This window comes from Hesperophylax consimilis, chromosome 4 (assembly GCF_061612785.1).
Source record: "Hesperophylax consimilis isolate HC1 chromosome 4, BYU_Hcon_1.0, whole genome shotgun sequence".
NCBI classification, from domain to species: Eukaryota; Metazoa; Arthropoda; class Insecta; order Trichoptera; family Limnephilidae; genus Hesperophylax; species Hesperophylax consimilis.
The window spans coordinates 29,426,253-29,443,254 of record NC_142839.1 but is presented as its reverse complement, the minus strand read 5'-3'; the positions used below and the strand labels follow the sequence as shown (position 1 = coordinate 29,443,254).

At 34.3% G+C, this 17,002-nt stretch overlaps 1 protein-coding gene across 10 annotated transcripts in view; it reads left to right on the top strand.

Annotated features, from left to right (window-relative positions):
* Patronin (calmodulin-regulated spectrin-associated protein patronin) overlaps positions 1-17,002 on the top strand; it is an 88,675-nt gene that overhangs the window by 23,301 nt on the left and 48,372 nt on the right. For all 10 annotated transcript variants that reach the window (XM_089651632.1, XM_089651627.1, XM_089651631.1 and 7 more), the window contains exon 2: positions 9,576-9,671. In XM_089651632.1, coding sequence (XP_089507758.1) covers positions 9,576-9,671 — 96 coding nt within the window. The remainder of the gene's footprint in view (positions 1-9,575; positions 9,672-17,002) is intronic.

Here is a 17,002-nt window from a genome sequence, read left to right as displayed (position 1 = left end):
CCTCTTATTTCTATAAGACCCTTATTTTACTAATTATTATATTTAAAAAAATATATTTCAATGGATTGTGGCTTGTAACATAATCATAGAGGAAGATCTTATACTTGTAAGAGGCTGGTTTGATTCAGTGTCCTGGCCTTGCTTGGTGAGGTTTTGGGCCCCATCGCCGATCGTCGAACGTGAACCAATTTGATCATTTGATGGCTCGTAATGAATGTGTTCGTTCGATATTCATTGGTAAAATTTCATCTTCTATCTGATGTATACCAGATTACTACGTCCAAGTACAGAAGCGTGCACGTTAAAAAATGAATAAAGGAAAGTTCGGTATTTTTATCGAATATTTTATCTGCGGAACGCGGCGATTGTCTTGCCGTTGACTGAATACGTACATACTCGGCTACCACATGATAATGTAATGTAGTGGTAAAGAAAATCAGTGGTGTAGTGAAATACCTACACCATTATATTTTACAGAAATATTGGTTTTTTGTGTAGCGATGTTAGTAAAATTTAAATTATAATAATAGTTTTATTCCCAGCTTGGGAATGTGGGAATGGGATGTGCAATTCAATTTGTCCATATTATTGGCACATAATAGCAAACAACAGAATATAAAAAAAGGATAGGAACAAAATTAATAAAATATTGTACTCGTACAACAAATACACAGAAAAGAAAAAAAAAGTATAGATACTAAAGTAAATAGTAAAAATCAATATTAAAAGAAAAAATAAACAGGAAAAGTCAGCGTAAAAAGTGAGTTACATATTATTTTAGTGAAACAAAATATTAGGTGAATTAATAATAATTAATAATTTATATTAAAATAATGTTAGGGGCATTAACTTAGGTTACTCATTATTTCATATTTGCTTATGGTTAACATTTGGTATTTGTTATGTTTAACAATGCATGCTAATATACAGTTAATACGAATCACACTCAATGGACTCACTAACCTGGTGAAATACCACCATTCTGAATCGAAACGTTCGAAATGGCAATAGTTGTTAGTAGTATTTTAATAATATTTAGTGACCAGATCTAAATAGCCAGGTGATTCCTAACCTTCCTCTTCGTTAAATCCTTCCCTTGCCACTTCCCTCCACCATCACAACATACCCCTGTTAGGGGATGTCGTAGTTTAACTCCGGACAGTTGGAGCTTAAAACTGGAGTGTGCTTGTGTATGGGGTCCACTCCACAAATGTGTAAACAAATCTCACGTAAATACGTTTAAATGTAGTCGTGTGAAACTTGTCGAAGGTTGTTCGTCCATCGTATTGATTTACTTGAGGAAATCAACTCTCTTATCTTAAAAACTAGATAAGATGTGTGACTCCTGATCTTGGCATTCGTGCCTGATAACTTATGACTTATGACTATTCTTGGATTAGATGCTATGACCTGGACAGGCACTAAAGGGCAGGACAAATGTTTTGACAGTTTAGAATTCGAAGAATAACTGCTGACCTCCTCCCAATCCCATAAGCTACCACGATAAAGTTGGCACAGCAAATAATTCAGAAAATGAAGAAAAAAAAAAGTTTGAAGGGAGATAGCGGCACAGGTGGTAATATTTGTAGGCTGGTTACAATATTGCACCAATCTAAGAAAGAGAACTAGATCCGCCCCTTGGCAGCTGCACAGGCTGCCCAGGTGTTCCACACGCCACTGATTCCATATTTATGTACATTATACACAATAACTTATCCACTTTCTGCTGATAATAAAATAACGCCTTCTGTCCGTTTCAAGAAATGTAGTTTTTTTTATTTCATATTTCAGAAATTATTTGCCACAGACATTTTCACACTAAGCCTTACTAAAAAACGTTATGAAAGTTTTATTCAATTGATAAACGACTGTGTGTGTGTGAAAACCTTACTAATAAAGGTATTAATATAATAAACTAGATAAATTTACCCTTTCGATTCTTGTATTTGAAATATACTTTAATATTAAAAAGTGAAATATTTTAATTTCAAACTTGAAAAAAAGCTTATCACATTTTTTAAATCAAAATGTCAGAGAATTAAAAATACACAGTCCTTTTATTTAAGGAACATTAAACTGTAACTCCACTTTTTATCTGGTACAATTAAAAATTATAATAATAACTCCTAAAGAATAACCAAAAAAACTGATATTTTAGATACGTAATATGTACGTTGATTTATTGGAATTGTATTTACCTATTAACAAACATAACTTTCATGAAATTTTATAAAATTCACGCGGGAACAGACAATTAAAAATAACATGTTTGAAATAACCTAGCTTTTTCCGATAACATGAAACTAAATTCACAAAATAACTTTATTAATGGATTAAAACTGCAAGGAATAACACAAATAATAGCAAGTATATTGAATTATAGTAATATAATAGTGAATTGATCAATAGAATCTCAAACTACAAAGCAAAACTGTGAAAATGCGCCAGTCTGCCTAAATGCAATGTTGCTAGACAAATTTTTATATTAGTTATAATTCGAAATATAAATCCTACAGTCTTAGTAAAATGTGTAACAAAACACCGTGTAACGGTTGTGAAGTGATTTTTTTTAATAGTAAGGTTGTATATATTAAGTTTGTGTTGTAACCCTTGTACAGCAACTGGACACTTTTATTGAGTAGAAAACGAATCTCAATATTTACACTTAACATTTTGTTACTCATCTCAAGTACAAATTGAGGTGTGTATTTTCGTAGAAATCTACTCGTAGATTCTCTTATTGCACACATACGGGTACGTAATAAATGACTTGTTGAAAGGTGGTTTCGAATATTATGTCAATATATTGACATAATATTCGAAACCACCTTTCAATGTATGTTTATTCTTATGATTTCATAACCTGTGTCTAATGATGACTATTTATGGATACAAAATTAGAGTTGTTTTTGGAATAACGACCTTTCTCATTCAAATTTTAAAATTAAAATGGTTTTTTTGATGATTTTACAACAAGGCTGCTAAGATAAACAACTTTTAATGTTATAGTATTTCGTAGAAAAATCCCTAGAAGGCTTTATTATCTTCGAAGTTAGCCACTTTTTGACAACATTCATAAATGAAACGCTGTACTATGCCCCGACGATGGGACAATTGTTCCGAAATCGGTTGGACTGTTTTTATTTAAATAAAAATGCACAAAACAAACTGGATGTATCGTCCGACATCGAGAAATTCATTCATGTTTACAATTTTCTTATTTTTACATCGAATAATACATGTTGTGAAACTGTTTCATTATTAAAGTATTTAAGACTTTTGTACTTATAACGTTCATCAGGTATTCAATTCTTGCTAAGTGTCTTTACAAATTTGTGAAATAAAATGACATCGAACAAAGGATTCCTCGGCAATAAGAAATTCACAGCGCAGATGATGTTAACTGGAAATAATTAATTAATTCACATTCTTCCTTGATCTAGTCCAATATGGTGTGTTGTGTGATTTACCTTGCGTTGTCGCGTCGATCTGCATTTGTATGAATGAATAACAAGGTTAAGCCTGACCATAAACGCCGCTGAAAGCATCATCTCCGCAAATATGTTTCGCGCTTATGGCCATTTGCGAGAGGCGGGCGACTCACCTACCGCTACGTACTACCGCTGCATCTCAGCCTGGCTGATGCCGCTACCAACCAGCCAGCGGTGTGCAGTGCGTTTTCACGTTTTCCGGATCGTGAACATTTTTACACCGAAAAACTCTTACAATGGTTCTCTGCATTGAGTAGGGTGCGTACGCGCCGAATAAATTATTCCACGTAACTGACTGATGAGTCTGATGACTTCAAAATACTTACCTAATCACATTGAAAGCTAAAACAGGCATTACCACATTTACACATGATGTGGGCTGTGAAAGGGCGTAAAATTGTGGGATAAACAACCTAGAATGAAATTTATATACATGGTGTTCGGAAACTCGAAGTACGAGCGGGAAACTGGTGAATCTACTTCACATTATTTGGAGTCATTTTTGTGGTAAAAATTTTTTGATTTGAGCTTTCGTTTTCGTTATATCGAGTCCCAAGTTGAATTTTTTTAGGTGAAATTCGTTAAAATCTAGCTACGGGCTGTTTATATTTTAAAATGCTTCGAAGCCTTCATTTCACTTCGCTTAAGCCTAAGCCCCCACGCGGGGCTACCCCCGGACCTAAAAGTTCTTTAACAGTTAAGTTGACGAAAAAAATGTTTTTTTTTTTTTGGGTTCTCTACGTGATGTAGATTCTCGTTTCCAGCTGGTACCACGAGCTTTCGGACATCGTGTATAAAGACAGAAGGTCAGACTGCAAGTCAATACCTATTCTGTACTGAAATTCATGTTTTCAAATACGTAGTTTATTATGAATATGTTGTAAATAATAACCTTGCTAAAGGACAAGACTATGATATACAATTTTATTATGTGGGTTTAAACTTTTAAAATTGAAAAGGTATTTTAATAATGCTTCTGTTAGATTGAAAAGGTTGCCTCCTTGATGACATTTTCAGTTCCTCTACTTTTGTATGCAAAATAACTGCCTGAAATTTATTTTTGTACATATAGATTAACTGCATCGATTTTTTTTTGTTCTGGAAAATTGAAAGAAAAGGCATTCACGCACGCCCCTGGTTTTACTGGTATTGATGCTGGTCCAGCCAAACCAGCAACCAGTCATCTCGTTTCATTCTTTCTCTATTTATGTCTCCTCTCATTTCCGCTTCTCTCGCGCGTGCGTTTTCTTTTTTTCCGCCCGTTTTCATAACTCGGAACGCTGTTGTTTGTCCTTTTGTTTTGGTTGCGTTTTGGAAGTGTGGCCCGAGTCGCTGTGCAATCGGAGCCGCTGGATGCGATTATAACTGTCGTTTCAATCGCCGGCTAAATCTGTATATCCGACAGGCAGGTGCACCGCCACAGCTACAATGCCGGTTTTGTTTTTCAAATATCACGTCCTGGAAGTAAACATAATTATGCCAAAAAATATACATTAAACTTTTGAAAATAGGTTTTTTTTTAAATTTTATTTTTACTTCATATTATTAATTCATTTAAAACAAACAATGAAAGACGAATCTTTGATTTTTAAACTCGCTATTTTTTCGATATGGAGCAAAAATTTAACGTTTTAATGTTTTTTTTAATAATTAATTTCATAGTTTATGTCGTCCATGATTTAATTGTGAAGATAGTCGTTTTCACCTAGAAATTCATACAAAAAATACTGTTAAATTTCATAACGCCAGAGTTCACCGTTCTAATGTTTTTGCTGCTTCATTTAGCATAGCATATCTGCTTTATAGTTAAGAATGTATTATTTAATATTTTTTCCCTCGAATGTGCTTTTGCTGTATGATAATTTATTTATATCGTAGGTTTGTATAAAATATATGTTTTAAGCTGTTGTAGTTAGTAGTTGCCCCGATAATAATATTATGGCAAGATGAAAGGGTATGCCATTGATAATAATACCATTATACCTACTGGGTTATTAATTATGTTTATATGAATATAAACTTTGGCTAGGTTCTATCACATTTTTTGTTTAGTGATTTTCTACTCGAGTATTATTTTCATATCACAGGTTTAACAGGTTCATTAAAACTCAAACTACGCCCTTATGTAATATTAAACAGATATCGAAGGCGGACGGCCGGTGAAAACTATCGGAAATCACGCTTCGTTTTATTACAGCAATGATCCTTTCTAGACTTCATAATAATTCATTGTTTCATGATATTTGATATTTAGAATATCGCACCTGTTTCTTTGTTAGGCCTTGTAGCTTTGTTCTTCATTCTCTCGCATCCCCGGTACCGCCGCACTCACCTGCCATGGTCGGGTCATGGTCATTGACCACATTCATCTTCCGTGCGCGCATTCGTATCAAAATAATAATCTCTTCGCTGTGCAAATACTGCAAATAATTATTGTGTTTACTCCATTCAGCGCTACCTCCATTATGCTCCGGAATAGTTTACCTGATTTAGTACCGGATATCTCCAATACATTACCCACCTCGCCCACCGTAACGACGATGAAGAGTGCCTTTTGGTCAGTAGGTAAACAACTGGAGTAATTAAATTAAAGAAGCCGGGGCTTGCGCTTGCCGCAGCTAGAGAAAGAATAACATAAGAGATTATCGCCGTTCTTTATCCCATTCAAAACGGCATAGAAATAGATCCACCGCGAGAACCATTCTCTTGTATTTATTTACACTTTTATTTTTAGAATTCAAATACGTGGAAATTTCTTTTTCTTGCGTTTTGATATTTCTGTACTTCGGCTGGGTTGTTTCAAAGAATTTAAACAATTTAATAAATTTCATAAAATTTTAAATCCCAGTTTTCATAGAATTTCAAATTCAAGTCCTTTGAAAGTCTTGTTTAAGTTCTATTATTTAAGTACAGTGATACAACAGGCCCACGTTGAAATAATAACAGAACTTGAAAAGAGTTTTTCAGAACTTTGATGTTTGAGAAATTATGAATTGTTAAAATTCTGTGAAACAATCCCTCCTTAGTAAAATACTTTTCCGGGGACGTTCCACAAATGTATTACACGATCGAGTGACTTGAATACTTGAGTCGTGTTATGGCAAGAACCAGAATAACATGAGTGTGTATGGATTGTGTGTCAGAAAGGAGTTGTCTTATTTTCTTATTTTTTCATTGTTCAGTATAACAGCTATTAGGTATAGTAGTACTTTGTTTGTAAGGTCCATCAAACTTTCTTATAAATGCTTGGCAGCACCCATAATAATATATGAAATCCATTTTAGTACTTTTTGTGCCGTGTGAGATGCGTAGTTCACCTCTTTTGTATTTATTTTTTAACAATTAACCAATTTAATTTATTTTTCTTTTATAATTGTAGCCTTTATAAGCCACACGGAGAAATTTAACTTACTTATATGAAATACTATTAATTTAGTAAAACTCGTTAAAAATTATTCGTTTTCTGTTAAAAATGGGATTGCAGGCATTTGACGAATGAATTGACAGATTTGCTAACAAATTATCAGTTAAAGCGAATGTTTTATGATGACGGCGGAACACGTGTTCATACAAATATTGATATTGACATACTCATATTGTCGCATTCCGTCATGACATTTATTTGGAAAAGAACACATGTTCTTCATATATTCTGAATGACTAATATTTAAACAGGAAATTGGCATGCTATCACTTTTTAACGCGATCATTTATCTCCGTGTAGATGACTTATCAATGTTAATTTTTAATTTTTTTAAATTAAAAATGTTCATATTGTATAAGATAATGTATAATGTCCCCCATGCTCTGAGTTCACCTGTGTTGTGGAGAACATTTTATAAGGGTAAATTGATTCATTTTATAGGAAGACTTAAATTAATAATATTATAAGTACTATAGGAAAAACAATTTAAATTTAAAAGGTACGTTTCGCTTTACCCTATTTTAAGTGCCTTTTTATCCGAGAAGAGGTATTTTAATTGCTCTTGGGTGTGTATAAATTTATGGACACCATTGCATCTAGTGAACACATTATATTTTCCATTCATGAATAGGCAATGAAAACGCTTGTCAAAAATGATTGGAAATTTGATTGAGTGCGTATTATGCTTTAAATTTATTTATATTTAAAATTTCTATAGATTTCTAGGTTATTGTCATATGCCTTTGCCTTTTCTAATTCACAGTTCATAGTGATGTCATCTTTTGCTTCTCTTCTCGCTTCCGTTACGCGTTGAAAGGTTGCATTTCCTCGTTCCTATAAATAATACGATCTGTCACTCACTTCATGTTGGGCATTATTATTTGTCTGAGATGAATGTAATAGTTAACGTGGAAATGATGAATGCTTCTCGAGACGGTTACAATTAGTTTACATGTTGCGTATTGAATATTCTGTAAGCAATTTCTTCCTAATTATTATGACCGCTCAAAACGGCCGCACGTACAAAGGTTATGTTTTGTCTTTCTTCATATTGTACACAGTAGACAAAAGATCGGGTGAGAAGACTGAGAAGTAGTGATGTAAATATTAATATCTATTTTGTAAGTAGGTAATCGATTATCTCGATTAAAATTCATTCCAACATAGATATCGACCTGAAAAATAATCTTTTAATATTTACTCAAAACATGTCAGTAGGATTTAAAATAATTTAATTAATAATAATTTTAATATATTTTTTTTAAAACGTTTCGAGCCTAAATATCGATACTTTTGTACTTGACCTACATACGACCTCTCTCTAGGAATAACGTATACAAAATATTTTTCGACAGTTAGCCCGTCGTCCCACGGGTTGGTAATCAATCGCCATAAACCGAGTGCTGTAAGACCGTACGCCGAAAATTAATATCGCTATAGTAAGGTAACGGTCTGCAGCGCAGTTCTGTGCGGATCTTTTCTGCGTAGGGTCTTTCAGCATTTGGTTTTTGTCGATTGCTTACCGACCCGTGGGACGACAGCCTTAGATTCCTTCGTAAGAGACCGACGAGATCAAAATTGTGCCTTCGTCGTTTTATTAGTAAACATAGTTTTGGCGTAAAAATGGACGGTGTTTTTCTGCGAGCTACGAATTCGAAACATCATTCGATTATTTCAGTGCTTCGAAAGGAGATATTTCGATTATCAAAATGCTTATAGTATTGATCGAGAGAAGTCATCTATGTATCCTATTATTTAATGTAAATAAATACATACCATGTCCTGACACGTGATTATATCTACATGACACTAAAATTAATGATTTTCCAATTTTATAATACATGTTATCATTTCCGAGAACTGATTTCCTACCACAAAGAAAAGTCAGTTTGGTGTTATCGCTTAATTCAAACAGTATCTATTAATTATAAGCATATATTCTGAATACACGTACATATGTAGGTCGGTGGCCGAGTTGACATCGCGCTTGGGTCCCACTCAGGCGTAGTGTGTTCAATTCCTCGGCTGGCTAAGTCCTCCATCACAACACAAGCAACATTTTCAGCTTACTGTGGTGGTAGTAGGAGATTTTCAAATATTGTCAGGTTATTCGTAACCCGGGAATGTTTGTCTTTCTTTTTGACAAAAAAAATATAGATTATATTATGTTGTAGGTACTTTTTCACGTTTAACTTCGTACAACTGAACTGTTGGGAGTGACAAAGCTCCTGAAATATTTTTCAGTCAAAAGTCGCCGGGTGATTTTTGACGCCCAATGTGAACCTTGAAGTGAACAACACACAAAAATATCGTTTGTGGCCGAAATTCGATTGACACCCACAAATAATTCATACCAGAGTAGATACGGTTTCTATAGATTTATTAACACGGTCTACTTGTGTCTTCTTTTATTTATTTTATTTGTATTCTCATATGAAAGCCCTATAAAAATAAATAAATGTTAATAATTTCGAATTCACTTTGTGGTGTCATTTTAATTTAAATAAAATAACTTGCACCATTTTTTAGTCAAAATAATAGACGTGTTTCAAAACCAAAATAACGTATAATTATCTTGTTGATTATTTCAATTAAATAAAGGTGAATACAAATTTATTTATTTTATTTAAAATAAAAGTTATTTCTGTTTTTGTTTTCAGTCAAAGCAGCGGGCATCGGTGAAATGGCTGCTATCAAAGGCTTTCAACAACCGTGTTCCTGAGAACTTACGTGAACCATTCTACAGGGATCATGAGGTTTGTTCTATCACTTTCTATCATAATACCACTTGGTCCTCGTGTCTTTTACGGAGAAATCACGAATTACACTGCAGTGATTGACTAAAAACAGTGCAAGAGCTTGTGAAGATTTTAGTACCTTGTCCGCCAAGCGCGCTTTCCTCTAAAGTAAATAAATCTTACCAACTACAAGCAGTTAAGTTGTCAACGAAAAATAACCATCAGTAGTTCATTTCCGTCTGACTGATTTAATAAATGGCTGCCGAAATTTGAATTCATTTCACGTCGTACTGCACTCACTTTTGTTTATCAAATGCTCTCTTTTTATCAGTTCTGAAAATAGCCCTGAAGTAAATCGAGTGAGAAATTAGTTTAAATTGAAGTTTCAGCAATTAGTTTAGAAAGTTTTCCAGTGCTTTCAATGTATGCTTGTAATCTATCGCGTCGAAATACATATTATTAACTCCATATCTTTCTTAATAAAGATATTAATATGTTTTTGGTATTCTTGTTTTATCTATCTGTATAACCTGCACTGAATGTGTAAGTGTACCAGCAATCAACAGTGATAGATAACTAAATAAGTCCTATGACACTTTTTATAATCACAGCGGACACAAAGAGAGTATTAAAAGTGCGCTCGTTTTCGTCGACTCATTAAAAACATTGGCAAAGAGTGGCAAAGTCGGTCGCATTGTGGGAACGTAAACAATGAAAGCTCGCTCTATGACTGCATAAATATAGTATGTCCCAACTGTTTTTATTACTCGTCTAGTGGAAAACTAGTTTCATCTTTAATGATAGTTTTACGAAGAACGCCGTTACTTAATAACGTCTATGATCATTTAACATAGTTTAGTTTATTTTGGACGCAGTTATCTCGTTATCTGAATGCATAGACCTCGCTGAAATGAATAAAAGCTCTCACTCTTGTTACGTCTGCTGACATTTTTTGTGTGTCAATAAACGTGCCGACACTTAAAATCACGTTTCAAGCCAAGTTGCTCTCCGTATGCTGTGCTTCAGTCGACGGGCATTGTTTCGCAATCGATCGTTCGATGCAACTTTTTATTTCTCTCCGAATATTGAACTCGCTGGAAAATTTTCACGGTCAGCAAAAAGCAGTAGAAATGCAGGCAAACTGGTTGCAGCACGATTCCGAAGCCATCTTCGCTGGTTCGTTTGAAGTCTGAAACTGCGCTCGTTTCCCAAATGAACCAAATCAAAGTTTGTCTGCAAAAGAGCACATTGTTTGTTTTGCTCGTTAAAATATTTATATCCGTGCGATTCTCCTACATAAAATATGAAGAAACCGAATATTTCTCGTATTCGTTTGTTCCGCTGAACCAAATATATTTTAGCGCATTTTTATTCCGAGCGAAATCATGAGAACATGAAGTTTATTGTGTTAGATCTTATCTGATAATTCTTTTGTAACGTCTCCCTGACTTTGAATACAGTATTATAATTAGTAAGAATTGATTTCGGAATTCGACTCGCTATCAACTGTATCCGAGCCTACTTACATACATACCACAGATCGATAGACATCGTTGGGTGATTAATACAGGACAAGATTGAATAACACCAAATTGTTTGTTTTATATTGACTCAGAAATAGCAGCGTGGATGCCGTGGATACTAGGCGATCTGAGCACGCTCCTCAAACATGCCAGTCAGTGATAAGGCACGATCGTCGTTTTTATATCTACTATAAAAAATTGTATCATCAATACTCCGAGCATGATCGGCAAACGAAAGGCAATGCTATTTTTTCTCTTCGAAATCAACAATGTTAACAAAATATTTTATTTTCTGTAACGAGGTTCTTAAACTCAAGAGAACATATTTTCACGTACATGTTTCTATAAATCCATAGTAGTTGTAAAAGTAGAGTATTATCACGGAGATGCCTAAATATTGGGTTGGGCTAGTCTACGTTAAGGTAATCACAGGTTAGTCAGCTAATGGCGGTTTCGGTTTCACGAGAAGTGGTATCCAACAGTTAAAATCGCGTCATGTTCATCGTAACGTTGTTTTGTGCGCGAAGCCCGATACATTGACAAGTAATATTTAATCGGTTTAACACATCCCGGAACATTGTGTCTGGAGTGGACCACGTGTTTCCCTGTATTGCTACTCTGTGTCTATTTCCAGTGGTTGCATGTAGGCCATGTGATTATATAAATTCTAAGTGTTCGAGATCATGTTTTGGGATAGATTGGTGTTAGCGAGGCCGCCTTGTTTAGGGGAGCGTTCAATATGGCTAATGGCGAGGGATGTGGCCTCCTGCTGACTCATGGCTACACGCCTTCTGCGCCATTGTGGTTACGCAACCAACCCACCGAGCCCGCAGACCTGACAAGGGTAGTTTTTTTTCCAGACTAGCAAATCCGTTTTTATTGAATTATTTTTACTATCTCTATATTCGTATACGTAATGTTTGTACATTAAGTCCTTAAGGAGGTAACCTGTTGCTCAAACAATTTCAACTAAAACCCTCAATTATTAACCTCAATACGTAGGTACTTTTTGAAAACAAATACTTTATTGAAATCGTTTTTTGGTTTAAATTATGGGTTATTTACACGCGTACCCCGTCAGATATTCTACCTAGCTAATAAAAACTTAACAAATGTTTTCTAGTTTATTTCTCTTAATGCTTTATAATAAACATTTTTTGAACTTCTGTTCTTTTGGTTTTTTAAACTTGAATTTCACTGTAAAAGCCCAATGGGCGTATACATACTGCATGAATTATTAATGAAAATACTCGCACTACATGCTACACGAAATCAATTTTAATTCCCTACTGATTCGTTCATCCGAGTGTTTATAGGTTCAATCAAAAACACCGTTACAAGCATTTTCTGTTCCGCCTATATTTATGTTGCTGTTAGAGTCGTTATTAAACGAGTTAGAAAATTAATGTTTGTGTATTAAATATGTGTTTCAAAGTATAATTAATTATTCTCCGTTACGCACTCTTATCTTCCTCCGTGTAATGCATAAAGTAAACATCTTCAGGTGCTCGACTTTGCCATGCAGTTAATGAATTTTAGCTTTTGTAAAATACGACTCGATACTCTCGCTTTCAAGTATTAGGTGGATATGCTTTCTTATCTTGTGCATACGCAGAAACATAAAAACCAAATATTTCTTTTCCCCAAGTATCTAAATTGAAGACTACAAGAAGGTTTTTGTTAAATTTTAAATAATTATTTAAATGATAGGTACTGATAACTTTAGCTGTAATAATGATGAGGACTTTTTGACCTAGGAAGTAGAAAAAATGTATACGAAAAAAAACTTAATAATACGCTCATTTTTACAGCAGATTATAATGGAGATTGGCGTAGCCTTTGCTTCATTACCGCTTATTTGATGACTGTTTATTATTTTTTTATACAACCCAAGTCGTAGAATTTCATAGGTAGGTAGAAATGGTACATTTAATGGTACCCATTTTTATTTTTTCTATTTTTTATTGTTTCTTAAAGTTTCTTCTCGCTAGACCACAATTAAGCAGTTTGTCAACAGTGTATATGTTCAATTACAATGTAAATATGTATACATGTATATATATTTTTTTAAATTGTAAAATGAAAGACAAACATTCCCGGGTTACGAATGACCTGACAATATTTGAAAATCTCCTACTACCACCACAGTAAGCGGAAAATGTTGCTTGTGTTGTGATGGAGGACTTAGCCAGCCGAGGAATTGAACACACTACACCTGGGTGGAGACCCAAGCGCGATATCAACTCAGCCACCGACCCGTGGCTGAGTTGATATCGCGCTATAATATTATTACTAATTATAAATATACATAATGTTGTTGCTATTTATTAGATATTCAGATTATTATTATTGGCACACAGTCTAAAATAACACTAAATCTACATGCTAATAAAAAACAACTAGTGGTTGATAGTAATGATTAGTTTAAAGTATTTCTACTTGTGAGCCATGTTTTCAGCATATATCTGAATCTATTTGGTATTTTACAATTTTTTATGTTAAACATTTTGGGGACGTTATATTCTAGGGTTCCCTGCCCGTATATAATGTTGTATTTACGAACAAGCATACCTTCATTCTTTGTGAACCTAGTGTTGTGTTTATGTTCCAATTTATTTTCATATGAGTCAGATGTATGCTGAATCAATATTTTGTCCCAAAGTAAGGCCTGCACAGGCAAGATATTTGAGTTTCAATACAACAATGAAATGTTACGTCTCTGTGAAAAATAGTTTTTGAAACTAATAATTTAACCATAGAATTTTGAACTGATTGTAGGTAATTTAAGTTAGTTTTATGTCCCCAAGTGGTTATTCCATGATTTAGTTCTTGAAATTTCGAAGTGTCACCGGCGAGTAATGACTCAGTTGTCAAGGCTGGCTATGCTTAACAAATATATTATGTATTTTAAAATAATTATTTTAAGAGCGGCATCGGTCTCTGTATTAATCCTTTTTTCATCACAAAAATGCGGCATGATTATGATTGATGCCCGTTTTATCTAATAACCCCACATTGCCTTGACTTTACCGGGGAAATTAAACTAATATAATAACTCATGTCTAAATTTTACTAGCCTATATGTGTACATCGCATGCCTTTGCTCTGCACACGATAACTTGTTAACTTGAATGTGAATATGCTTTGGTTATCTTTTTCGTAAGAATATTAACTAAACAAACAAAAAAAAAAACAATATGGACGTCAGATTAAGTCTAAGTAGAGCAACTGAAATTGGAATGAATTGTTTGTGAATCAACTTCTTACTATTTTTTTTCATTTCAATTGGATTCTGTTGAATTCATTTAGTACACAGAATATTGTAGTTTTATAAATTATTCATTTTCAATCTATTATTCACGGAAGTGAGATATCATGAGCAATTACTTGGAATTCATTTTCATGGTATTTTTTTATTGAACTTGATTTATATAAATAAGCTATCAAAGGCTTGAAGAATCAACGACGGTGGCCAATTCCCATTGTGCCAACGACGCCTGTTTCGTGCGCCTACTTGAAAGGACGTCATCTCCCACACATATTGTAGATTGTTGATGTGTCTTTGTACGCCCATCGCTTTACTAACCTGCTTTGGTCTGTTATTTCGCCACAACCTCCCACAGTCGCACAGTCTGTACGAATTTCAATTTTGGTTGCGATATAGTCAACCTGTCACATCATTATCTGCCGTATGTGTGCGACTATGTATTACTTCATTAGATTTCCCAAAAACATCTCAATGACACAGTAGTTGTATTCTAAAATATTAACCCTGGATTACTTCATTTATTACAAGCCTTCGTCGCTTTGTCTCGCGTTACAAAAAGTAAATACATGTAGGTATGTGTATAAATAAATATAAACATGTCGATTATTTTGATTAAATATTGATGTTCGCAAAGTTTTTTTTATTTTAATGATTTATTTTTATATCTATTGACTTAGCAAAAAGTATCTATTGACTTAGTGTAGCGAAGTACTGTTTTAACTCGGCCGTTTTGCATTTCGTCTGTCCGTATTTGTATGTGCGTTCCGTTTCCGGTTGAAGATGGAAGCCGTTTTAATGGTTCAGTAAATACTATTTTTTCAATGTGAAATCGGCGTTTTTATTCCTTTTATTTTTCAATATTATGATACTTACCTGCTTGAAGAAAGTATGAAATTTTTTTAAATTGAAATCTTGAAGTTATTTGGATAAATTGTTTAATTCTATATTTGAAATATTTTATTTACATAAAATATAATAAAGTTACCTTTTAGGTGTTTAAGTACCTTTTTACAAACATATGATTTCATAGGAAATTTTGGTTTTGATTTATTAAATAAGAGAAAATTAAAAACACGCTTTTTTGGAGAAGAGATATACTACTCACAGAACTAACTACCTAGTATATTAATTTGGCATTTAATTAAGGTACCTACATACAAATAACATATGTTTTTTGAAATAGTGTTTATAAATTAGTGGACAGAAATCAGTACCCACCATTGACGTCAAAAGAGACCCACCCTTCATGTGTAAATAATAATTACTTATACCATATTTAAATGACACGAATCTTACATACAGCCGATAAGTAAATCTTTCATAAATTCTCGTTTTTTGTTTTTATCTTATACAAACATTTAAAAAATATATATTAATACATTTAGTAATTTTAGTAAAGAGAGGGTACGAACATAGTGTGTAATATAGTTGTGAATGATGAATACTTGGAGCAGGTCGATGAGTTTGTGTATTTGGGAAGTATGTGTACGAGAGATGGGAAAGCTGACGTAGATATTGAAAGAAGGGTAAATGCAGGTAACTCCATCAATGGAGGGCTGAACGCGATTGGCGCTAACAAAAAAATGTCCAAAGAAGCGAAGCTAGCAGTCCACAAGGGAGTGCTGGTACCTACCCTGATGTCTGGCAGTGAGGCATGAAACTGGCAGAATAAGGATGAAAGTAGACTGAAAGCTGTAGAAATGAGATCCCTGAGGAGTATGTGTGGTAAAGCCACTTATGATCGTGTGAGAAATGTAGAGATCCGCAAAAAATGTTAGGCTGATGTAAGCGTAATGAGTAAGATGAGAAAGAGACGCTTAGCTGGTTTGGGCATGTAGAGCGAATGAACGAAGAAAGGAGTGTAAGGAGAATATTTAACGCAAATGTGAATGGTAGAAGAAGTTGGGGAAGACGAGGAAGACGAGGGTCATGTTAAGAGTCATAATAATAGAAGTATGTATAAGACGATGTATGAATGCGAAGGAGGCAAGGAGTGTGTGCCAAGACCGAGTTGTTTCTCTGTTTCTGTGGCGGTTTCTCATCTCTGCCTACCTCTGCGGAAAACTTCTTGGTGGTTAGATAGTTATTTTGAGGTTCTTATAAAAGTCAAGAGGCCTATTTCATTTTGTGTTTCGGCCTTGTTCCGGTCTACATCTTTGATCTTGTGTCAAAGAGAGAAAAATTGACGGCCGGCATAGTCCAGTGGTAACGCATTGGACTGCCATTCCGAAGGTCGCGGGTTCGAACCCGGCGTGCGCAAATAAATTTTATTTGATTAATTTGTGTTATTTCACAATTAATTAATTAAAATAATATATAGTATATTTGCGGCACGTTCCAGAGTGGAAGATACTACCAGTATCGCCCTGGTGTAAGACCACCATTCAGAATTGAAAGGTTGCTCCAAATGGCTTTAGCCGTGTTTAGTGACTAGATCTGAATAGCCAGGTACTTCCCCACCTTCCTCTTTCCCTTCCCCACTTACCTTCAGCCTCACAACATCCCCCAATTGGGGATGCCATAGTCTCACTGGCTCCAGACGGGAGCAGTTGGGACTC